This window comes from Hyalella azteca, unplaced genomic scaffold (genome assembly GCF_000764305.2).
Source record: "Hyalella azteca isolate HAZT.00-mixed unplaced genomic scaffold, Hazt_2.0.2 contig10602, whole genome shotgun sequence".
NCBI classification, from domain to species: Eukaryota; Metazoa; Arthropoda; class Malacostraca; order Amphipoda; family Hyalellidae; genus Hyalella; species Hyalella azteca.
This window is the reverse complement of record NW_025940635.1, coordinates 103,646-130,381: the sequence shown is the minus strand read 5'-3', so window position 1 is coordinate 130,381 and position 26,736 is coordinate 103,646. Positions and strand designations below refer to the sequence as shown.

Sequence of the window (26,736 nt, the reverse complement as noted above, 5' to 3'; positions counted from 1 at the left end):
ATTGGTGGATTTGGCTTGAAAGGCCGTCAATGATTGGCGGATGAACTTACGATCTTTCAAGCCAAATCCACCAATCGTAGACAAGAAAATAGAGCGTAAGTACTTACGTTCACTTAACGAGTTTTGAAAGTATGGCCCCTGATGAGTACGACGAAAATATCAAGATCTTGTATGCCTTTTATTTTGCTCCCGACATATTCATCTGTTTGGAGTTCAGTCCACAAACAAGCGTGTTGTTAGAAAATACGATGCCTCTTCTTACGATTACTTTAGAACCGCCTATGTTGTAGTGAGAATAATAAACAGTTAGTTTTTGCGCTTCTTAATGAAGATATCCGTTTTATTATTGTAATAATATAATTCGACGAGGTTTTTTTTAATTATTGAACACCAAGATTTTTTGCATCCTATAAATTAAAACAAAATTTTCGTGGCTATGATCTCCTTTTGCTATCTATACGGTCGACTTATATTCTACACCATCTCATGGGCTCAGAAATAAAATTTAAGAAGCCATCTTCCAAACTTACTGAAATAAATATAATGATCGTTCATTTTATGAAAGCTATTTCAGTGAAGCAAAGTTGCTATTTACTTGAAGCTCATAAAATCTAACGAATGACTTTGGGTTGGTAACTATTTTCAGCTGGTGTATCCATTTCGAGTGAGCTCATTACCAAAGTTATAACAAATAAGTTTTTTTACTTTCTCGAATAAGTTTTTTACTTTTTAGCCCAATTTAAACGACACTGCGAAACGCGGACAGTTATCATACGGTCTTAAATTTTTATAAGAAAATGCATTGGAATTTCTGCGGCCACTTTTGCCTAAGGCAACCGCCCTGCGTATGACCTTGACAAAACCCTTTGTGGCGAAGCAAATTTCGGTTTGTAGCGTGGAGCTTCTAGGCGATGTATCATGACAGAAGGAGCGGAAATCCTCGAGCACCGGTCCTTAGTCTCTTTCAACGCAGGGACCTTCAATTTTGCACCAAAGCTGTTCGCCGTACAAGCCAATACGCTTCATAAAAATTCCTGAAAATAAATCGAAATGACCATTCCTTTCGTGATGGTATCGAGCCTATTTCCTGGTGGTTTTTATACTGAAGCTTTGTGAGCGTGCTGGGATTGGCCTTGTTTAAAACTTATTTGAATTCAACGCTTAAATTATCTTTCATTATTATCTTCACTTGCATATCACTTGAACACCACAAAACATCACTTGCTCAGAGTAACGATGGGCTTAAAGTAATATTAAAAAGCGAAGATTTACAGGGTTAAAACAAATATTTGTGTAAAGAGCATTTTACTTACATTCTTAGTCCCACGTATTTTATCTTCACATAGAGCAACGAAAGCAGCAACAAGCTTCCAAAGAAAGTCATTCAGCTGTCATTGAGAAGTGCACCAAAGTACCTAAACATAAAAAAAAACTCCTGATATTTGTTAAAATATTATGGAATTGATATCTACGACCTCGTCGTTTCTCATTACGGCGATACTGAAGGGGATCAAAATACGTTACAGGAAGATCGATATTGTAGTCGGATAAATTTCTTGCGGCAGAACGGAGCCGCGAGCGTGTCCATTGTGGCGTAGGGAGGGCATTGTGCAGACTTTGGGCCGCCTCTTGCTGGCTCTCAATGTGTTCCAAAACTCGTCCACGAGAGAGCCTTTACGTAACTGGCACTCTTTGTTGTTCACGGCCATCTTGAATATTTTGCTGCCTTAAATTTGATGCACGCAACTTCCTACTGGACATTCATCTCGATTAAACCGCCCAAAAAACTCGCTCTTTCGAAAAAGGAAGCTCATCAGCAAAACTGGGAAGATTTCTCCGTAAAAACATACAAGGGAAAGAAGTTTCCTCTGTGAAGAAGAAAGGTCCAGGCTGTGGCGCATCGACTCTTGAGAGTGAGAGCGATGCTCGTATGTGCTTCGCCTTTATTTGAGAGTGTTGCTCGGAAATTTTTTCCGGTACGTTTGCATGGACTTAAAAAAATTACCTAGTTCTGGGGAATTTTTCTTATGCACCGATGTGCGTTCGATTTCGAGTAAACTTGCAGAAATACTCAAGGTCTTTAAAATAATACTGGTTGAACTTTGTAACAAGATTAATCTGCTTTTAAACACTGCAAAGGAAACAATTTGTGTACTGGAGTGCACATGTTGCTATATTTTAGAGCAGTCTTTCTATCTCAAACATTGTCTAGGCCTGAACTAAAACGTAACGATGGTTGATTGTGATTAAAAATTTCATGTAACATAAAATATCACTCTGCTCCCCATCACCTTCTGCAATGAAAAATGATATGCTGTCACAATACCTTAGAGCTCAACAAATAACTTTACAATGTTGAACATTGTTCAACTTCTAGTGAACGGATTTTCAATACATTCAAGTTAAAAAACAATTTTACGTTTCAATTTGCTGATAACCTTTTCGTAATTTCCCAGAGATCATTATGCCATTTTATCAATTAATTCACTGGCCTATGAAATTATACAAGCAGCAGCCGTAGTTAAAGCTGCATCCTCTCACCTCGAATGTCAGGCCCAGCCAGGCCGGTCGCTCGATGTATTCTAGACTCAATGTAATTCGACGCACTCAATTACACGTCGTCTCCGTGTCACGACGCCGTCCTCTTTTCAAAAGCGAGGCCTTATTAGAATCATCTGGACATAAAAGAATCTGATTAGAGTCATTGCAGTCAGGAAATATTGCAGCTTTCTCCTTCCCCAAGTGAAATGGAGTATGTGAATTGGAGCTGTCTTTGTAACTTGCAACTTCCGGTTTAATGGGTGGGAGGAGATGACGATGAATAAGTTTACATTTCCGTTTCATTTTATTTCTTTTTATATTAAAGTTTGTATGCATGATTCTTACCCAACAGGGATTTCTCATAGTTAATAATGCAATTTGAATTGCGCAAATAATTTTTTATAAATTGTATACTGTTCCTACGAATAAAAATCCGCAGAACTGTAAGCAATGACTGCAGCCACCTGAAATATCTATAACAGTTCCTTCCATCGCCTGGAAGTGCTCTGAGTAAACCTCGACTTCGTCTTCATCGACAGCTTTTAATTAAAATTTGTATCGACAGACGACAAAAGGAGAAGATTGGCTCTTCCGGAAGGTCCAAAGAAAGTTCCAAAAAAGAAGCCTTGCTATTTGTTTTCTTACCATTTCATTTGATGCGTGAAGAATAAACATGTTTACTTTGAGACAAGTTTTTGGAATGTGATGAAGAACGAGCAATTTTGAGTGCAAGCAATCATATCAGTTTATTTAGCGGGGCTCCTGGGGAAGTTTCATTTGAGTTTTATAATGATTCATTATTTGGTCACCAATTTTAAAAACGTATTGAAGATTAAAGTCTACATTTTCAGAGGGGATATCACTCAATCATTTTCAGGAAATGATACGTGGATTAAAAGGTGGCAGCCGCCAATTTTTATTCCAATGAATCTAATCGAAGTGTTTCAAAAGTAGGTCTATTTTGGTCAACGATAATTTCGTGCTTTCCCAAGAAAAAACTTACTAACGGTGGATGTTGAAACTGGTGCAGTAGTGAATGTTAATGTTCGGTGTTAATGCCTTGGTGAATAAAAACAAGGTCGAGGAAACTTTAGGTCATTGCAGTGCTATCTACACGAAGTCAAGCACCAAAAGTCAAAAACATTAACCATCGTTAATGCATGGAATTATCGTGCATCTAAATAAACTTTCTTTAAAATTTTCAATTAAATACATTGGAATCAAAATAACGGATTGATTTTCTAAGGAAAAAGTTTGCAAAACACGCTGGTAAACGAAGATAATATCTTATCAGGAATCAGAGAGACAAATTACGGGCCGGACAAGGGGATTTAGTAGTTTTTTTTTTGGTATAGTGAGTATTTTACAGAGCGGTGAAATTAAGTTACTTCTCCGTATAATCAAAAAAATTAACGCTTCCCTAATTCAAAAAAAAAATCTGGCATCACCAGACTATGAAACGTAATTAGTTAATTCTTTGTGGTGCTAATTTAAACTAATTTTAAAGCTCTCGGCACTCAAATTTTATTTGTATATCAAACCAAATCCTAATTATTGAATGCCTTTGAGCATTTTTTCTTGCATAGTTTTAAAATTATTGTTCAAAGAATGCATCAGCAAACGGAAAAGTTTTAGAATGTTTTTACACATCAGCAGAAAAATCGCAACCTCAATCTTGACACATTTTTTGATGCAGATCTACTTAGGAAGACAAGTTTTAACCTTTTTCCGCAGCAAAAGTCGTCTAAACATTTATCTAGTTTGTAGAATTATCATCAATTGACTATAAATGATTCCTGTAGAATATAGACTTGCATAGGATCTCGAACTATACACTGCGAGGCTAAACTTCAGCGCCCGTCAGTCAGCTATCGAGCTTAATCTGAACAATCGTTCCGACTTTCCGACGCCTGCCATTTCCCGTGCTCATAAAGGCCCTTCTTTGTTGAACTTCTCTTGTGCGTACTGCAGTCCGTGTCGCTTCTTCGACGCATTCCTCCGCCCCTAACAGCGTCTTCTCAGGTTCGCTTCGGCGCCCTCTAGGCGAGCCGTCCAAATGCCTGTGTTGCACCGCGGTATTCCTTTGGAGGTTGTCGCTTTGTAGCTACCGTCAAGTTGGAAGAAGTATGTGCTAAATTAACTTGTGCTTATAAATTTTCTGAATAAATGTATACAAGTGACAACTTTAAGTCGAAATTCAAAGTACCGCAAATTCTTTACATTACATTGCAACTGGCCCAAATTTCTTCACTATGCATCTAAGTCGTTAAAATTTACTGACAAATATGAGTGTGCTCATATATAGTCATGTGAGGTTGTATTTTTACAAGCTCTTCCAAAACATCTTATGAGGTCAATACAGCGTAATTATTTTCAAGTTTTTTTTTTAAATACACACAAAGAAACTAAAAATTTTAATGCTTAATCATCGCTACGCACGCGGCCTTCTCCGCTGTGCCCACAGGACGCAATCGACCGACAAATGACTACGCTTCTTCGTTAATTATTTTTCAGGAACAACAAAAAGTTATCCTTTGAAGTTCAAATTTTTATTTTATTATTATATTTTTTTGCTCAAGCACAACGCCGTTTTTGCGTGTTCGCTCGGCCTGCGATAGAAGGACGAGCAAATTTCCTCGAAATATTTTATTTTCCTAGAATTTCATTGAAATATCATTATGGCATTTTTGTTCATTTTCTGATCATAATATTTTTAATGCGTGGAAAATGTAAAAAAATCAAGAATGATTCAATTTTCTATTTAGGAAAATACGCCGATTTTAGATGTACGGAACCAGCATCGTCGCATTATTTATTTTGAAATCCACGCATCTACGCAGCAAATACCTCATCTATCGCCGATGTTATGTTCCGGGCCCGGCCGCAATGATTGAAATTTAGAATGAGGATGTTATCGACCTATTGTGCTTACATATTTATATTGTAATTTTTCAGCGAGTTGTCATTGTTTTAAGTGTTTTAAACCTTTCATTCTCAAATAATTATGCTTTCACTTTCATATAAAAATTTTTCATTTATGGGCATGAAAGATTCTGAAAATCCTATCGATCGAGTTCCGTATGTTGTTTAAATCTGTCGATCGACTTCCCCAGACACCCATGAATCAGCGAAGATCCGCGAATGATTCTTCACTTTTATATTCCTAGATAACCCGCGATGAAGTGAAGCTGCGGTATACGAAGTGCGATGCTACTGTAATATCATTAATTTTGAAAAGCTTTTCACAACTCAGTGAAAATCTTAGTGGTTAAAAGTATTCCTAATCGTTGAATAATTCTTGGAAATTAGAGCACAAATTACGAAAATAAACGATAATTGCCGACAATTTAAATCGAGAATTCGCGATTAGTTTGATATAATGGAATTTTAAAATTCGTTTTAAAAAGATATTGTGCCCCCCGAATGGGTTCTTCTCAGTAAAAACCAGTATTCATTTCTTGTTTACCTTTATCAGGTCCAGCCACGGCGCAAGTCGACAACTTAGCAAGTCAAGTATCAGGCTGGAAGAGACGACAAGTTTCTCAAGGGATCTATTTAATTTATTTTTGCATTTTCGACGACGTTACGAAGAGGTTTTTCATGCAGCGCGAGCAGGCGGCTCATCAATCTACGTGCCTAGATGTTTACTCCAAAAAAATGTCGTGTCGTCGTGCCAGACTTTACCCTTTGCTTAATCTTCGCCAGGAAGGCGTCTGCCGCTTACAACATTAATTTCAAGCTCAAATTTAAACGCTCTCTCAATCTCATTTTAGATATGATGTTTTTGGTGCCGCAAGAGCAGCTTAAACTTCTATATTCATTTAAATATTTGGTGCCGCTGTATATGGATCTGTTGTTCGTAGGAACTTGTAGGTCTGGTTCCATATACCATATCATCGAGCGCAGATGTAAGCAGCCTAATTGGTGAGCACTAAATAAGTTTTCAAAAAATCATTCAGCCATCAATGTCTGAAGAAATCTGTGGAAAAAAATTATCACTGGATTTTCGGTCTATTTTTTCGTGCAAATCAATCATTCCAGTTTGAACAATCCCGAGTCAATTAAAGGATTCATTCATATGCCACTGCACACTGCACAGAACCGTGTCACAATTAATGTAACTGTCTATCGCAGGTTGATCTTCCTCTTTAATACAGATTATATCTTTACTCTAATGCTAATCCAAAGTTTATTAATGTTTAAATGGATAGCAATACATTGATTTAACTGCTCATGTTTGTGATCAGTATTCACTCTAATACTTATTAATTGTTAATTTGAAAATAATCCACACCCACATTTCACAATTCTTTAGTGGAGTCGAATACTGTTTGAGCAATAGGTCAATCGTTTCTCATCGGACTTGGAAAATTTTCGCCCCGTCAAAATATCATTTCTGATCCACTTCCATTGGATTCCTTCGGATTTGCTCCAGTTAACCCGCATCACAAATTCAACTGCTTCAATTATAACCCGGCATAAGAAATACCACTGCTGAGTGATCGACAGCTTCAATAGTCCCACACTACGAATGCAACTGCTCACCAACTGCAAAGAATTTCAACAACGCTAGTCGCACAACATTGATTTAAAATTTAAGCAGTCAACTATCATGGATTCGTTATAGCGACACATTTTCATTTTTTATAAATAAAAATTATAGTAACATTTTGAACCCTGAGTTGTGAGTCTGCAGGCTCTCGGGCACATAGAGTAGCGTGGGAGCTCGGCCTAAGGCCCATCATTTGAGCAGGCTTGCGGTTGTCGCTCACTGCCACCACACGATTGCCCGGCCTGGAAATGTAAAGCTCACTGGGGGCTGCCTTTAAAGGTCATCGCTTCTAAGCGAACAAAAGCGGGCCTTGGAAAATCCGCAGCTGTCGGCTAGTGGGTGCTGGGCCTCCATTTACCTTGTAAACGTCGCCTTTGACCACGAAACCTTAAATCGCCACCAAATTGTTATGTTTTAGACGGCGTTTTTCCTGGCAAAAATTTGTGCTTGCGTAACATGTCTATTTTCGGGTCTGAAATTGGATCCTGAGTCGTACTCTAAAGGTCAACCCTCATTTTTGTCTGTGTAAATGTAAAATTCCTCTTATATTACTATCAATGCTTTAATTTGATGTCCTCATGAACAATCGTCCGAAATATCAGCGGCCAAACAAGGTCTCAGCTCAAATGCCTTTTTTGCGCAATTCTGTGCTGGTTGGCCAAATTTTATGACGCACTTAATTTCTTCTATACGTGAAATGAGCTGCAATTCATTTATTATTTAACTTTATTGCGGCCTAACCTAAGCTCATTTTATAAAGGCGTTCGTTATTTGTTTTATAGTGTGGAAGCATTGGCAGGAAAGCAAAATTTTCAAACTAATCATATAGGAAGAGCTTTTTTTCGAAATTGCGTTTCTGCGGGTTTTTAATTTATTAAATAAACAGATAATATATAATTTCAGTCAATTTTTTCAAAAATTCATGCGGTAAATTAGTCATTTTACGTTTTGGTTTTAAATAAATATTTTTGTTTAATGAATAAATTACCCGTAGTAAGAGGCTCGTGGAATATTTCTTTTTTATTATTAATTTCAAAGGAAGAATACAACTTTGGTAGTGCTATTAATGATAGCAAAAATTTATTTATCACTTCCTTCTGATGAGTCTTCACGCTGTAGTCTCAGCAATATTCCTAATTTGAACTCTATGAAATAATTATCGTTATAACGCCTGACACATATTTGACATTACCAATAACATGACAGAACACTAATAATGAACTGATGGCTTCATTTCCATATGCGGGTCAAATTAAAAGGCCTTTCAATAACAAAAAAATATAATTCAGTACTCACTGCAGTGAGTGACAGAGAGCGCATTTTCTCGTTGACGAAAACTTGAGGTCACGGACGGACGGACAGACAGACAGACGGACAGACAGACAGACGGACATGGCGAGCTAGCACAATAGTGCATTTTCCCATAAATGAGAAAATTCGCTAAAAATTGGGTGTTCTGCCCAGACGTTCGCGATCATAACAACCTTTCATTTGTGATGAACGTTTCATCATTCCACGATGTGAGATATACATATGACCAACTGAACGAATAACGATTAATATTAGATACAAAGAAAGTGATATTTGATCCACGAAAAGTTACTCGATTCCATTATTCAGTTCAATTATCAAGTTATAGGTGAAGTTTTTATGGTTTTAGTTAGGGTTGTTTTACAAGGGCAAATTCCAAACACGAACTGTATGTGATATCCTTATTTTCAATTTAATTTCGGGAACAAATGAGAAAAGCACATGAAACACAATTATTGAACGACTATTGAAAATTAAAACCATTTCATATTGTATGACTTGGGCGCATCCTAGAATCAGTTCAGGTAATAAAGCATTTACCGATTCACCTCCCCCATCAAATAAAAAAATATAACTCAGTACTCACTGCAGTGAGTGACAGAGGGCGTATTTTCTCGTCGACGAAAACGTGAAGTCACGGACGGACAGACGGACGGACGGGCGGACATGGCGAGCACAATAGTGCATTTTTCCATAAATGAGAAAATGCGCTAAAAATGCTCCAGAAAAATGTTCTCCGCCTACTGACCATAAAAGTGGTAATGTTCGCTCCATTGAATTAATAGAGAGACGCATTGGCAGGTTAGCTTCTATAGGCAGGCACCGTACATATTGCTATTGTAGGCTCACGATGTGCCAGGTATTGTGAGTGCCATCATTGTGTGTGGGCGATGCAGAGACCGAGAAGCAGCGTTCATCCTCAAGACGAAGCGCAATTCTGCATCGCCAGGCCAAGGATCGCAATTTCCTGGGCGTTTCAGTCCACTGCTCGTGGAGCCCTTAACGTTCGCTGCGTGGCCCTTAGCATGTCTTCTTTTCATCACAATTCGGTATATTGATAGGGCGATATTAGCGGGACTTGACTTGCTTCGAGCTTCACACAACGGCTCCAATTCCTGTGACGCGGCAGGCACCTTGTGAAAACTTCTATGGGATCCTGATTCTCGCGTTCGGGTAGAATGAAGCGATAGAGCGCGTAGGAAATGTTGGTAAATGTGGCATTGAATTGGTAACTGTGGCATTGAATTAGTAAATGTGGCATTGAATTGGTAAATGTGGCATTGAATTGGTAAATGTGGCATTGAATTGGTAAATGTAGCATTAAATTGGTCAATCTGTCATTGAATTGGCAAATGTGGCATTGAATTGTAAATGTGGCATTGAATTGGTAAAGGTGGCATTGAATTAGTAAATGTGGCATTGAATTAGTAAATGTGGCATTGAATTGGTAAATGTGGCATTGAATTGATAAATGTGGCATTGAATTGGTAAATGTGGCATTGAACACTTGTACTTTTGTCGGACATTTAATGGTCTGACATTACTTCCATCCAAGCACATACAGATGACTGTTTACAGATGCTGCCCTGAGATTTCAAAGTTGATAGAGAAAGCTTTGTTATTGTTTTAGCTTTTCATTGTATTATTTTTTATACCACAAGTTCACAATAATTTTACAGAAAAATTATTCACACTTCTTCTAATTCAAAATAAAATATACACAAAATACAATCATTTTGCGCATAATCAAAACTTGCTACTAAAAATATTTTCAGCTCGACACAAGATATTCTAAGGACTATTAATCGAATAAATACTGCTGTTACGTTCGTTTAACGATGAGGATTCAAACGTATCTTTTGCGCAAACTAAAAAGAAAGCAAAAACCGTCCATATTTCCTATGTTTTGCAAGCAGTGCAGTATTTTCACCAAGCATTTCTAGGGACTAGAGTGAGAAGGAGAATATTTTTTTCTGTCACTCGTCGCTGCAGAAGCGTCTGCGAAGCGTCACCGAAGCACAAAACGCAAATCCTACCAAAAACTGTCAATAAATCTTAGTGCTGTAAAAGTAAGCTACTTCATGGGTCTCAGTGATATATGAGGCAACATTGTAAAGCTCAGGCAATCTATCACCGAGTCTACACTGGCCTCAGTCACATAGATCTCTTTGCAGGCCCTCCACCGTATAATTCACAAGAAGAAAGCCGATAGCAGGCAACTCCTGGGATATTTCTATTTGTTCGGTGAGCATTTACTGAGAGCGATGAGCAATAATGAGATTGAATAGATGACGGGATTTTATTATTATTCACTGGTACTATTGTTTCATATTTGAATTAGAACTGCATTTTTTGGTAGTGGATGTAAGAAAAGTATTATTCTCGCTATCAACTCCACTGAACGCATCATGTTTTAAAGGCAGAAATATGTATTGCCTGTTAGAAGAGCTCTCATTATGTGCACTGAGATGAAAGAAAACTAAATTCTAAGCTCAGTTCATCAAATGAAAACCAATGCGAAAATCTATTTTTCGCAAAAAGAATCGGAAAAGTGTGGTGTCTCGAATCGAATACTCCATAGATTACGGTCCGTCTACTGGAAAAAACCATGCACCTTGACTTCACTCAATGTGTATAATTAAAGAATATAGAGAATCTATTCAAATAGACTGATCTGCATATCATCTCTAAATAAGATACTAATATAATGACTTTCTGGACCAGTTCTTATCATTTTCACGGAACCCGAGAGCTAATGTTCCGAAGTTTCATCAACACGGTTTTAATTCCATCTAAATTGCTTCATAATACGGATAATTGGGGCTAATGATAACTTTTTTCTTTGGATTAACCCACAAGACTTAGAAACTAGAAAAAATTTCCGCTGCTCTGCGTTATGTAGTGGTGAACACTTTAAACATTATGGCTCTAATTTCTCGAGAAATGAATCAAAGTTTGTCGTTACTTCGTAAGTCTGAGCTCGACCATAACAAACATCCCATGACATCGAAAAATTTCACAGAAATTCGGTGAATGTACAGAATGAAAATTTGTAGTAACTGGAAATTTTTGCGCTTTTCAAATGAGAATTTAAGTTAATTATAGTGATTTTTTAAACAATCCCGGTGACTTTATAAAGTATTTCCTATTTATATGAACATCTAACAGGAAACTCGCCCTCGTCATTAACTGAAAAATACTTGTATGATATTACTAGATTGGGTCCGCATAAATTCAAACACATTAGTACAGTTGCGCCAAAAATAATTAAACACTAGATGTTAACTGTACCATTAAGGCTGAAATAAAATTCGGGTCAAAATTGAAAAAAAAGAAATTATTCATATTATACGTGTATTCAGAAGTATTCAATCTACGCAGGATCCATAATACATTTACATTTAGAAGAAGTCACTGGAAGCCTCTGACCAAATTTATTCTACATTTTTGTATATTCGCTAATATAGGGTGTCCGTCGTCGAGCTGCGCCTATAAATTACCAGCGTGGTCACAATACTCAATACACATTTTCCTAGCAGCCGAAGAGAAACAAGGACGATTCTTAGCCTCCAACCCAAATTGTTTGGAACTTTGTTGTATTCTGTGTGAAGAATATGGCTCTACCAATGAAAATATAGGCAAGCATTGTTTGCATCGTATCCTGATTCGTATGGTAACCTTACAGGAACATTAAAGCAAACATAAACTTCAAATTCAGGTACTAATTTAGCTGCCACAGTTTTTAATGACCTGTTATAATTAATTAAGCAACTAATTCAGTTGCTACAATTATTCAAAATTGTGGTAACTAAATTAGGACCTGCTACAAATTTTAATAATTGAAAATAAAGCCTAGCAACGCCAAATGACCTATAATTTATATTTTTTACATGCACGACAAACACAATGAATTTGATAATTTTCATGCGTCGTGCACTCAGTTTCTGTTTTTATCGGATTATTGCTTGAAAAGATTCAGGTAATACTAGAGCGAGCACCTCGCTCTGCGGAGGCTATGCTGATGGAACCTCAGCTCCGAGATATTGCTACATGGATAAACCCATTAGGTAATCATAGCGGGAACAAAAAATGAGGCAGTTTTCTAATATCTTGAATCTTGATTCAACATTGTTTATTTTTTTAATTTTAATTGTTCCAGAAAACATAACACTGCGTTAACTGTATGTTTACTAACTGTTACAGCTGAAATTTCACTTCGTTGTCAAAGTAACTGAGCTTCTCTCAATAATTTAATAGCCTTATACATACCATGTAAATGTTGAGGTGCAAGAGCTGTCTCCTGGATACACTTTGAACTGCCCTGGAATTCAACTGAACTAATACGTTAGTGAATTTGGTAAGGCGTCGCAAGACGGCTGGTGTTGATTTTGCGGGAATTCCGGCGTCTACGGAGCCAGAAATCGATTGAGTGTCACAATGGAATGCAATTAATCCAATCACCATAACAAAAGCCAGACTTGCGCCCCTAGGGAGTCGGTGAGTTAGTCAGAGGTGCGGCATATTCGCGGCCTCTGAACCTGACGGAATAGCCGTATCCCAGTGAAAATTTACAGACGCGGCAGCTTCTGATTTGGAGTACCAGAAGCTGGGGCGACTCTAAATATTGTTAAGGACAACACGTGAGTGACGTTCCTTGGTATTTGGTAAACTGAAATTGGGGTCCACTCCCATCGCCGTGGGTTATTTAAATGGAAGATCAGGGCTTTACGAGAAAATTTGATTATATATCGTGGAATATAGTCCTAACGGTCATAAATCTGTGAATATAATCTTTAATTGTTATTTATTAGATAATTTTACATACTGGCTCAGTACGTCTGTATTCACGGTCATTTAACGATGATGTTGGGGACTAATCAATAAATAAACATTATCCGACCCTGAACACTTGGCCAATGATCGAGAATAAAGGATGAATAAAAATGAGGAATAAAGAACTATAATAAATAAACGATAAATACAAGAAGACAAATTACAAAACTATAAACCGTGTGTCTTTCTGACCCTTGCCTATTAATTCCTGATCATGTCCTAGGATCGGAGCCCCGCTGAAAAAACAAATAAATACAAATTAAGGACTTAAATTACCGCAACACTGACAAAAAGAATAGCATAAATAAATAATCAACTAATATAAATAACAATATTCAATATCACGAGAAAGGCCGCCATTATATCAATACTGACGATTAACATGATAAACAATGCAAGTACCATAACCTCCGTGGTGGATCACACAGCAATGACAAGATACAGGAGGATCTACAAGAGGTCACGTAATAGTAACTCAAAAACAAAATGACAAAACACGTAACCTACTATCTATGAAATTACTATATTTAAAGGCGGTCCCTAACAATGAATATGACCATTACATCCTGCCTTATTTATCAGATAATTTTAACTATATGTGTAAGTAAAAATTATCTAATGCTTCCCACATTGTAATATGGATTGGCGTAATACCTGGAATGCAAATTGTAAATTGTACGAGTTTTTCCAATTGGCAATCGTCGGATGGCTTATAAATTTGCCGTATTTGTAATAGACGTTCGAACGTCACTTGCCCTATAAGTAGCCTGTGTGTCTAACAAAATTTAGTTGGGACCGGCCTCCAGATGACTCAAAGTAGACCAAAATGCTATGAGTGCTATTTTACGCGGCTCATAGAATGTATTCTTTGTGTCCAGCTATGATTCTAAACGAAAACACATCTTCGTTTGTTAAATTTATAAGCTCGACATCTCATGGCAATTATTATTGCAACAAATGTGACAGCTTCATTGGAAAAATGATTTATATTTGGGAAAATAATATAGATATACTTAGGCTCTCCGCCGTTATATCGGGCTCCCGAAGAATGGAATGAATTAACTGTTTTAGAAATAAACCTAAACTTGATTTATTCATTCATATGCTACAGAGATGTTTGGTGCCATTTTTTATCTTTGTATATCATGGGCAATTGACATGTACTAATTTAAAAATTGTTTAATAATTTGGACGCCTCGTCTCCCCATTGCTATTGACGCTGTTTATGTGTCGCCAATATAGAAAATTCTCAAGCTAATCCCTGTAGGTTTTAAACGTGAAGGCATGTACACTGCTTCTACTGGGCATTTCTTTCTCACGGTCTCTGTAAATTTGTAGCTTGCTCTCAAAAAAAAAGACTTACCCATGTTATCAGTCGATATATATAATAATGGATATCAATAAGAGATTTTACTTAGTTCGCAATTATTTTAATTACAAAATGAATAAGACCGCGATGAAATTTTCATGTAAAAATTATCCTTAATTTTACTAAGGGTTAAACGTCTTGGATGACTCATACAATTAGGTTTTCCTGCCGCTGCGCGCCAACGATAAAGAGCAAAAATTTGCTTCGTAAGCTTAAAGTGTGCAGCTTAACTTGACGCCGGGCAGATGTTTTTTTAACGTTTCCTATAAATGTTAATATAGTCTTTATATTAATTATAGGGTGCGGGGAAAAAATATTCAAACCGTGCACGGTATTTGTTACAGATAAAGCTAAGCGACATTCTGAGAATATTGAAATTCCGTGTTAGTAATTTTATCTCTTCAATCGTAGAGGTTATTTCAATTCAAAACGTATTTCTATTAAGTTTCTGAAAACAAAGAAAGATAATAATTGAGTACACATACTATAAAGTTATTGATAAAATGTTTTCAGGAGCTCAATGATAAGTTCGAAGTAGTGAATGAGTGCGATATTGTAAGGAACATCCTCAGTAAAAGTCTATTTATTCAATGGAATTGGTCTACTAGCTCCTTCACAGTTCCGATCCTAGCTTCAAGGTCTTAGAAAGATATACGGTTGTACACTGAAGAAGCATCCATTTTTTATGAAAATGTTTGAGCAAGCGGCATTTGAGTCCACAATGCACTGAGTATGTAAGTTATGAAAATAAATTCAAGGTCCTGAATGTCCTGCGATTTAGCACATTTTGACGAGCAAAATGATATTTTTTATTTTGTTGTATAGATTGATAGACGTACAAGTATCCAAAGAGAACAACTTTAGCTTCATCGTAGTATTTCTTCGATCTCTTCTAAAGAATTTGCCGCGGTGTCGTCTGATTTTAAGTCGCTTCTTTAAGCGTCGCTTGCGCATTCTTGACTGAGCTTTCGATGGCGGCAACAAAAAGCTTGCTGGTCGTATCACCGAAGGCAGTCACTTTATTGTCAATGAAACTTTAGTTTTATGATCGAATGAGGTGGTTTAAGGGTAACGTCTCGACGGCTTGATGGTTCTTCAGAAAACAATCGCAGCGACATACACGTAACGGAAAGCCGCACCGATCAGAACGAAATGCTTTCTGGACTTCGATCAAATCATTGCAGATTTGACAAGGAAAAAATTGTCCTAATCTTAACTTTTTGTTATAGCAGAAAATGGACGCATGGAGAAGTATAGCACATGGAAATGCAATCGCATTACTTCGCAAATTTTCGATACAGAAGGAAAGAAAGACGAATTTGAGTTTGATTTCATCCATGAATAATTTTTTTGGAAGTTCTGCCAGTCAAAATTTTCATTCATATTAGAGCGGATTTTTACGCGATGACAACGGGAAATTTCTTGCAGGTTATTACCTCACCAATGAAATGCCACCTAAAATTTAAATATCTCGAAATGAAAATTCATCGTATTCAAATCAAATTATCCCAGTTGTCCATGCATCCAAGGTTCTTAAAAAAATTCCTTCGACATCATTTTTGCGCGCCATGTGTCGTAACTTTTCTTTCTGAAAGAATATCTCTACCTATCCCACAGGAAAATATTTAAATTGCAAAATAAATTTTAAATCGCATTTAGTTTTTCAATTTACGAGCTAGGTGTGTCTCAAATAAATTTTTATATCTTTGATGTGTTAAGAGTTATGAAGTTACTCTCGAAATTCTTTTGTTTTAGCACGAGAGACTTCAATACACTATAGTTGTCACGTTGAATTCTAAGTTTTGTTCAATATTTACAAAGCTACTCTTATCTGATGTGTATTTTCATGCCCTAATAACATTTAAGTATTTGTTAAATAGTTATGCAGAGTCGCAGGCATTATTGCGTTTACGACGTAATTTTAATGGATTTTGACCATATTATCATGTATTTGTGGACTTATTTAATGCTCCTAATTGGAGGAATATGAAGATTTCTAAACGAATTTTCTTCTAATCAGTGATATTTTTTCCAAAATAAAAATTTCAGAATTTATCTTAATAAAATAAATGGACAACTGAAATTAACAACGAACCGTGGTGAACATTTCTGAAAATAGATTCTAGGTTAACTTCCACCACTAATACGTCGTTTGATGTTGACAATCACATTCTAATGACCTGAATATTTGGACCGAGATTGGCGTTATTCGTCCAATTAAGTGCGTCTGGTTGTTCTAGATGATTGAAATAATTAATAATTATTGAAGAAACTGAAACGTGAAGACTCATCCTGGGAACCAACGCAGCTTCTCTTGAGAACAACTTCTTCGCCAAGCAGCGATAATGTGCCTGAACATTGTCTAACAATAACGCCTCAACATGAAACTCACGTACACTTTAACTACACAGTACATCACTGACACTAACATTGCCCTTTATATTACACATTGAATTTTGAAATCAATGGTACATTCTAGATTTGGGGACTGAATATTAAGACAAAATTTTGGTAACAAAAATTTAAAAACTTGCTCGTCCATCGCGAACGAAAAATATGTTGATTGTCATTTGATGATACGGCACTGGTTGGGCTCTGAAAACCAGTTCACCTTTCAAAAAGTTCACAGTGTGTCATTTTATCGACATGGTCACAACTACAACAAATTTAACCGTAAAATTTATGCGTTTGATTAATTTCATTTGGAAAAATCAAAAAATGCTTGAAAAAACACTGTCCGTATATTAAATAACTGTAACGAAATTAGATTTTTCCCCTTTTTTAAATTCCATAGTGATATTTGAAGAATTTTTTCGGGGATAAAAGGTTTGGATATATTTCGGGGGCAGTCAGAAGAAATGATCAACACCATAAAAAATGACAGAGTTCAGGCAATTTTCCATAAAATTTAATCTTGAATATTACCATCGACTAATTACTCGTTCTAAATTTATTTGGCAAACATTAGTTGACTAAATCCATATTCCAGATTTTCCCACACATTTTTAATATCCAGATTGCTAAATTTTTTGGCTCTCAGTTAGCGCTCCTCATCACTTATATAAACCTTAATTTCCCATTGACGAAATTAACTACATTTATACTGGATGTACCCACATTACGAAAATTTAGCACGGCATTCCTAATACATCAAATCCTACGAGTTTCATTGGCACATTGTTACAGGTAGCAATCATTTCATAAACTTTCATGTAACACAGCGATTAATTTGAACAATAAACTATTTTTCGTTGACCCTTAGGCGTGACAAACGCTATTACATCAAGTGAACACTATACAATAAATGACCCTGCAATCTTCTGGTATAGTTTTAGCGGTAAAAAACGTTTGAAGCCCTCACATTTGAAATCATATGATCTTAAGTCCCTCAATTAGACTTACGTTTACATTTTAATCCTGAAAAAATCACACGAAGCTCCAACCGAACTTCGAATAGCTTCCTCAAACCTGCACCACCCGTTTCGTTTCCAAAAAAGACCAACACGAAGCTTTGAATGATTGAAAAAACCTCGGTGATCACTTCTTCGTTCGCAGCGTGGAAACATCCCTGCACGGTATAATTTTGATGTAACCATCGTGTGTTTCGCCAAGCTCTTCGTTCGCAGCGTGGAAACATCCCTGCACGGTATAATTTTGATGTAAACATCGTGTGTTTCGCCAAGCTCTTCGTTCACAGCGTGGAAACATCCCTGCACGGTATAATTTTAATGTAAACATCGTGTGTTTCGCCAAGCTCTTCGTTCGCAGTGTGGAAACATCCCTGCACGGTATAATTTTGATGTAAACATCGTGTGTTTCGCCAAGCATGAGGCCAGGCGAACAAACGGTGCTGTGATCAACTCAGGACATGCTTGTGAGCGGAGGGTACTACCACGTTCACCTGTCTGTGCTACAGGGTAACTGCGGCAGTGAGACTTACCAGTGGGTATCTAACTTCTCTCAGTTGCGTAGTCTGCAGTCTTTTTAACGGAAACATCTTTTACAGTCATTGTTTTTTTTTTTTTTTGAAAGTTTTCAAGTTCTATTGCCTTTCCCAGTTGACCATAGTTTTTTAGATTGATTGTGATGAGTTTCTTACTTTTTCTCCTATTCTCTTTGTTAAGATTTTAGTCTGTATTCATCTGTGATGAACTAGCCATTATTTTCTTTTTAAGTTAAATCTTTATAGGGTGTTTGTATCCCACTTCTTCTAGTCTTCGTTCAAGTTATCACTCTTCGAGGAAAATAAAAACAAATTGCCCTTTTTTTCGTGCCCGGCTAATTCCGAATGTGATATTTAAGCTTTTACTAGCTATCTGTATAAATAGTTATACTGAATCTTATTGCATCGCCTCAATATCTAGTCCCTACTACTCATTCGCTACCATTTTTTCGACGGCATGCCTCTTCAGCACGATCTTGGACATTCTTTCACCGCATCCTGCATTTCTCGTGTACTAACGAGTAGCTCGTGGTAGCTTCTACATATAAATTTTTACTACCTCTTGTTCATGTTTTGATTAATACTTTATTCAAATGCTCTATCGATGTAGAATGTTTTGCTTTTATTGGAATAATAAACAGCATGACCGTGTTTGTATATGCAGTATATATAGTTGCTTGCTTTGATTATATTCAATATGTTTTGGAATGTTCGGAATGAAATTATTTTCAAAGTTGCGCTATCATTTATTTTAATTTGTGGTGCATTTATCTTAGAAGGAATGTGAATGATGTCATCATATTAGATGCAAAAATAATTTATTAAATCCTGGAGATGTAATGGGTTCGAATTTCCATTATCTCGAAAAGGTTGTTTTATACGTCTGTATATTGACATTTATCCATGTTTTAAGTTGTAATTTTTCATCAAAAATATGGGTGGTGTTTTCCGTACAGGGATATCTCGACGACCATCTAATGGCAGTAAGTTATTTTACTCAAAGTAAAATATATGTACATAATGAATGAAGAACGCTTCATTTGTGACTGAAATATTCCAATTGAGCTTCATCCTTCCATATTTAAAAGGCTAATTCGCTATATCGAGTCCCCTCAAATAAAGTGAATACAACCTATTTAATTTCTTTTCGCTGCATTATTGGACAATTTAAAGTAGTTTTTATGTCAATCTAAAAGCAATGAAATTAAGATAATTTTTCGTTGGCACCGACGTGTTTCCGCTTTCACTTCCACGAAGAATAGAAATATGCACATGAATTTAGATGATGGTAATATCCGTATGTACATGAACACGAATATTCACACTTCGTTAGAAATGGTTTTCTCACCACGCGTGTGTAGTGTGCAAAACCAAAGAATAGGTGATGGAGAAGAATTAGAAGAATTATTGGTGAAGCAACGAATTTTTACGAAAAAGAAATTGGATTTCCAAAACTACGAATATTAATTTGAGCCAGACAACAAGCTCACCCTCACGTTCAGTTAGTGTCAAAGTATCAAAAGTCATCATTGATCTCCTCGCAAGACGGAAGGACTGACATGACTTTATTGAGACTCTCGTCTCTAAAACACAGCTGGCTGCATCACTTGCCTGCCGAATGAGTCTGTGCATTTGCACGCAAATGAAAAGCCGTCTCCAAAATTCCCGTCAACGCGGAAAATGGAACGCCTTTCTCAAGATGCGCTTCTTTTCCCTGTGCGGCTGTTGGGATGCGCGGCGAAGGATCCGGTGCAGGAGTGTACGAAATTTATGGATTATCGCCCATCAGCTGCCGCGAATCCCCCGTGGCCACCGATGCATGTGCTATTATCCTGTCCAGCACGCTTACGATGCCATTTTCTATGAACTTGATAATTTATTCCTTTACTTATACGTCTCAGTAAATTCAAAAGGCATACGTATAAATAAGGGTTTTCAGAGTCATCAATTCTCTGGAAATTTCATGGAAACTTTCGTAGTCGAGGGCCATCTTGCCATTTTCCTGACGAACACTGAAATTTTTTGAAGAAGCCGGCATTAAATTTAATAGATTGCAGCTGCTTTATTCTCTTATACGGATTACTCACGACTGCGATCACATGATCAGACTTAGCTATGTGTCCGAAAACTGTTTCATCATCCCACTTTTTATACGATACTCTCCGGAGCTTTGCTACGTCAATAATGTTGCTCCTTCGACAACTTTTCTGCTCTCATACCTGATAAATTTATTTCAATAGACGAGATCAAAATATAGGTTTGTATTTCCAATATATTCAAATTTTTCCATAGATTTTTAAAGCTATTAAAATCCTTTTACGTAAAGTCCTCAAACTCAAGGGTCGTTTTGATTTCAATCTTATCGCACACTTGTCTAGAATTCGAAGTAGGCAAGAAGGTTCTTCCGATTTTTCGCACCCTCTGGCCCCGATTTTAATAGCTTTTTTCATGAGTATCGTTAGCAGGCTAAGTGGAAGCCAGGTCTTTTCCTCCGATTTTTGGCCTTAGGCTAGCAAGCAGCAATTAACGACAGTCTTGGCTCACCAGAGGCCGCCATGGCAAGTATTGGGCTTGTATCTCTTGTCGTAATTCTCTGTGCAATTTACAACTCGCTTCAGGGTAACTGAAAACAGTTAAGGAACACAGGCTGCGAAAATGCGTTGACCAAACTAAGGCCTGGACCGCACGTTATGTCCGCCGTAAAGCCTTGCCTTATGAGAGGCTATGCAAAACAGCGCTCCTGCGTGCCATGCTAAACGTCGCCAAATTAGATTATGCCGAGTTACTGCGATTTTCTCGTGCGTCTCTCATAAGAAGTAATGGACATTTATTGAAACTGGAACTTAGTTTTGGACCATTCAATTTCATTAACATGAATTTCTATTTTCTCGTGTCAAAAATATTGTAAGAAACATCTGCATGCTGTTAACAAACATCAAACACTTAATGACATCAAACATGACATCAACATTAGTCATTTGCGATATTACAGCTACAAACTCTACTAATCTTGTCCGCTTGATTCTTCTCGAACCTACCAATGTCCGCTTGATTCTTTGACTACTATCGATTCTCTCAGGACTTTTATATTGAATAAAGATAGAACATTTGATTAATATTATCAACCGAGTCTTTTAATTGTGTACCAATTTATGCAGTCCGACAGAAATATCTCACAAATGTGAAACGTAAGCAAGACTGTACAAGCTGCTCGCTAAGCTCCGTCAAGTCGATGTGAAGATCATTAGCATTTGCTATTCTCGTGGGATCTCCCCTCTCCCTAAATGCATCTATTTGAATACTCAATGAAGCGACTTGTACCCAAATTTGTTCCCTATATAAGATCATCATTTGAAGTTTGCAGGAACCGTAATAGGCGCTCAATTTTATTGAAGTTAGTAGTGTTTGATTAATTGTATGTTTTGGGATTTCATGAACTAATTTTGAACTGCAGAGGGCTGTTGTTCTGAAAATTGCAGTAAAATAAAGTTCCACGAGCCCCTTGAATGGGAACCATTTCGAATTCAAATATAACGGTAATCGAATATTTTGATAAATCATGATTAAGTGTCCTTTATGCTCTGCTTGGAATTTTAAGGGTGCATGGTTTTTCCTGATGCTTCGTCAATGTTGAGAATGATGAATTTTCAATTTCAGACATGAATATTTACTTTGAGATGAATGAACAGCGCACGCTAGAACCAGCTTGTTCAGATCTTCAATTATGAGAGTTATTAAATTATTTCATTAAAATTTCTCGGATGCCTTTCGAAAATCGCAACGTAAACCCAATCTCCTTCTCTGGCCGCGCGTACGCTGGAGACTCGTGTACGTGAGGTCTGCGTGCTGCCTTATATACGAGAGGACGGGAGCCGTGGCGAGCCCGTCCTCGTGTTTAGGTTGCGGTGATTTCGGCGAACATTATTTTAGGGCAGATATTCCGTGGCAAAGTGAGGGCAACAGATGGAGTCCCTGGGCTGAGCTTGAGATTATTTCGCCCTCAGGCTACACCCGGACGGACTACTGGGATGGCAAAATAATTCAAGGGCCACTCTGTTATTTTTATAGCCTATTTTTGGAACAAGCTCTATTGAACCTAAAATATTCTGAATGTTCTAGAAATAATGACATTAAATCCCTTTTAACAGTTCCTTAGCACATTTTTCCTTGCTTAATAGTTACGTGACTTACGACGAATTGCTCTAAAATTTACTCGTTAAATTTATAAGTACGTATATAAGTATAAGTATAAGTAAATTTATAAGTATAATTTATAAGTAAGTAATTTATATAAGTAAGTTTATAAGTATTTTCCACCCCAGATTACTCAAAGAGTTAGCAACTGTTTGAATCAAGTCACGAAAAGTTCAAGAATCGGCAACAGGCCATGGGCCTATTTCTTCAACGCCGACACTTCTATTCTATTCTATTCTATTCTAAGTAGAAATTATTTTACGATAAATATTATTCAGATAGGAATCGCTATCATCATTATTTCATCTCCAAGTGCTTAGCTTAATACTGCATTTAAATCGATACATTTAGTAAGATCGCATAAAAAAGATAACGCAACATCATCTCCCAATTAATGTACTTTAAAATTCTACAAATCAGCGAGCCTATCAACTGAAGGCTCATGGACTGTGAAATATCTGAAGGTCTCATTGCTGAAATGAATTAGGATCTCCTTTGGATTAGGATCTCAGCTTCAGCCTTCCTGCAGCGATAACATCTGGACCACGTCTGCCAGTGCTTAGGTTCAGTTCGAGGGGGACCGTCGCTTCAATGAAGAGCTTTCGGTTTAGACAGAATGTTCAATAAAGGGCCCTTGCTCATCTATCATGCTTGGTAACAGCTGAGCTTCGGAATCCAAGAGATGGAATGCCTCTTGGTTCCCCTCCTAAGGGTTCTAATTAAATTCTTGAGATTAGAATCAAGATTGAAGATTGCATCATCAACTGCAATTTGACGAACGGCTAAATTTCGTTCGATCTGACCGAGGAATATTTCAGGAATTGAGGGCGATGGTGCTAGCAAAATGTAGAATTAGTATCTGAGGGAAACGATAGCAAAAAGACATTCATTTCCTCTAGTTCTTAAACATAGACTTGTATGTTAGTTACTCTTCGATCATACTCGTAAAGGAATCCAAGATGCCATTGTTTTTTTCTGTGTCGGTAAAATTTGTTCGTATGTTTTGAAATAATGTATATTGCAAAAAATATATATATATAGTGTGGGAGTTGAAAATGAAAGGAAACGTGTATTTTGTTTGCCCAATGCTAGTAATGATCCATCGAAAGGTATGTCTTTTCGAAATATAAATCAACACTATTGCATAATACAGGTAATACAGAATAATCGCAAATTCTAAATCGCTTCACCGACTCAGAAATTGTGCCAATCGTTTGTTCGCTTTGCGTTAGCTTAGAAATTTTTATTGATCTCATTTCTTGTTTTTTTGCCAAATTTATTTGTTCATTTCATTACTCTCTTCTGAATGAAAATTCAGATATTTATTAATGAATACATAGTTTATTTGCTTAGAAGGTGTCAGTAATGTTCTGATATCGCGAAAATCCATAGATAATTCATCAAATCAACATGAAGAGTTGATCTAGGGCTTATTTGAATTAGATACAGGGGAAGATTTTCCTAACTTCTTCAAATTAGTAGTCTGTAATGATGTTGATTAATGAGATCCTAGTCAATTATGATGTTAACTAATTGCATTATTTCTTCTCTTCCACGCTGCCCCGTCGCCACATCCCGGACCACCGTGCTGCACGACGCCTCTTTTCCTTTCATTCTTTATTTTTTACTTTTCTTTCACTTTTTCATTCATTTCTTCCATCATTAAATTTCTATCATTTTCTCGCCTGATCAATCTGATTATCAATTGATGATGAATTTTCTGGTAGCAAACTTTTGGAATTGTTTCCTCGAAAAAATTCATTTCAATTATTTTGAATTCTTAAAAACCTATTTTAATTTCATTCTTTATTGCGAACTTCTCAAATATGATGCCAAACTTATCAATCCACGTAACAAATGAATTAACATTACTTCCCTTTTCTTCTTCGTTTTGCAACATTCATCAAATTTTGGTTACCTTAACTTACTTCCACCCACCTATTCATCATCGTGAATATCCTCTAATTCTCTCTCACCCGTTTCCGCTCATACCAAAACCCATTACGTTTCACCATATACTTTACTTTTCACCATATACTTTACGTTTCACCATATACTTTACGTTTCACCATATACTTCACGTTTCACCATATACTTTACGTTTCACCATATACTTTACGTTTCACCATATACTTTACGTTTCACCATATACTTAACGTTTCACCATATACGTTATACGTTACACCAAATACCATATACACAACTCGCGACCACCTCACCTACCGCTCAATGATGGTTGCCGTCAAGCAGAATGTGGCACAAATTTTCTGCGTTACACCACTTCTCACGACGCACCTCCACCGTATTCTCCCGGTCTCTAGTGTTCAATTTGATCACAGTGTACACGCCGGTGCTTCTGCTGGCGGGTTCTATAGTGACATCAGCCAAGCAGATTCTCAGTCCCATACATTGCGAAGGGGAAGGCAAGGACGGCCTGAGCAAGGATTACGTCGAGACCTACTGTTACATTGAAGGAACTTTTAATCTGTACATGAAACAAGCTGAACAACAGGTATGCTTGCTAAAAATAATTTAAGCGTGGTGTTCATTCTTAGATTTTTTCATGATCAATAATTGATATTTTAGTTATATATAGAGTTTCTCAGAGGTCGTGGTTTTATTGGCTTTGTGGTTTATGTTAACTTTGTGTCTTGTTACAAATGTATATGTAGTCAGCCGAGCTGCTAAATATTGCTACTAATCACGAGACAGTATGGCATTTACTTTAATATTTTTTGTATTTACTATTAATAAAGAACAATGTTGCTCTCTATACTTTACGCACCTAATTTGCGAAGTCTTTCATCTCAACCACAAGCATATGGACTGCTCGTATTCTTTTGCATTTCTTCAAGCGCAGCAAAACCTCACATTGCTTCAACACTTTCGTTAATATAAACTATCTATTCATCTGTTATCACTGAACACCCTGCATTGAATATAAGGAAATGAGTGGCAGTTACACGACTTTCGGCTACGAAAATTAATTTTCTGCTGCAAGGCAAAATATCTGCGCTTCATCTCTGATTCGATTTCCGATTTCATCTCTGCTCGCTTCAGCCGTACCCTTCCACCTCTGATGAACCATTTTTCACGCACTCGTTATTTAAGCATATTTTCTATGTTTTCATTTGTGATAATCATTCATATTTAAAGTTAATAACCTTGTTTGCGTTCTCTCATTTGCGCTAAATTTTAGAAGCAATATACTCCCATTTCCTGCAGGGATACTTCGGTTTTGCCTGCAATGATAATTGATAAAGAGAAATCTAATTTTAAAAGTTCACTGAGACTCTGACATAAATAATAATTAATTTTATAAATTCAATTGACCATTTCATGACTTAGTGAATTATGAAATTGACAAATCGATTTGAATTAAATTTTTTATTACATAATACTGACAACCATATAAAACAGTTTAGAAACGAATTCCAATTGAAAATTAGCTATTCAGAACTGTCATTTATTAAATTAAAAATATTGGGAATTTTTAATCTCTTCTATTTATTGGCTGTGGATTACTTCACAAAATATTTGGTCTTTCACTCGGTCAAAGAGAACTATTCGACCTGGTCTTTCAAAAAGAACTCGATCTGGTCTTTCAAATTTTTTATTATCCAATCAAGTCATCATAATAATTGTTCACAAAAAAATTGAAGCCAAATACAACACATCAAACATACACACGCAACAGTAATTACCTACGCATCTTCTTAATTAAACAAGAATTCAGTTTTTGCAGTCCACATATTTCTGAACATCGCGGTTTATTCTTTTAGCGCCATGCACATTATTTGTCCACCACCAACCATGCCAGGTCTGCCCTCTCCAGTGTGTTGATATCGACGTCCCAACTTACTTGCATCGTTTTCCCATATCCGATTATCTCGAGTCGTTCTTCCATCAACTTATTCGGTATCTTTCCTATCATTTGGTCAAAATTATATGAGTATTGGGCTTAGTGAATAATTGTAGTCCGGCCGACCAAAA

The 26,736-nt window shown here is 36.7% G+C and overlaps 1 protein-coding gene across 4 annotated transcripts in view; it reads left to right on the top strand.

The window, feature by feature from the left end:
• LOC108679625 (innexin inx2) overlaps window positions 1-26,736 on the top strand; it is a 189,603-nt gene that overhangs the window by 142,133 nt on the left and 20,734 nt on the right. For 2 of the 4 annotated variants that reach the window (XM_018168295.2, XM_018168287.2), the window contains exons 1-2: window positions 18,366-18,548; window positions 24,994-25,255. In XM_018168295.2, coding sequence (XP_018023784.1) covers window positions 18,475-18,548; window positions 24,994-25,255 — 336 coding nt within the window. In that variant the 5' untranslated portion in view covers window positions 18,366-18,474. Of the gene's footprint in view, window positions 1-18,365; window positions 18,549-24,993; window positions 25,256-26,736 lie in introns of those variants that run through there. The other 2 variants (XM_047882495.1, XM_047882496.1) reach the window with 1 other exon arrangement.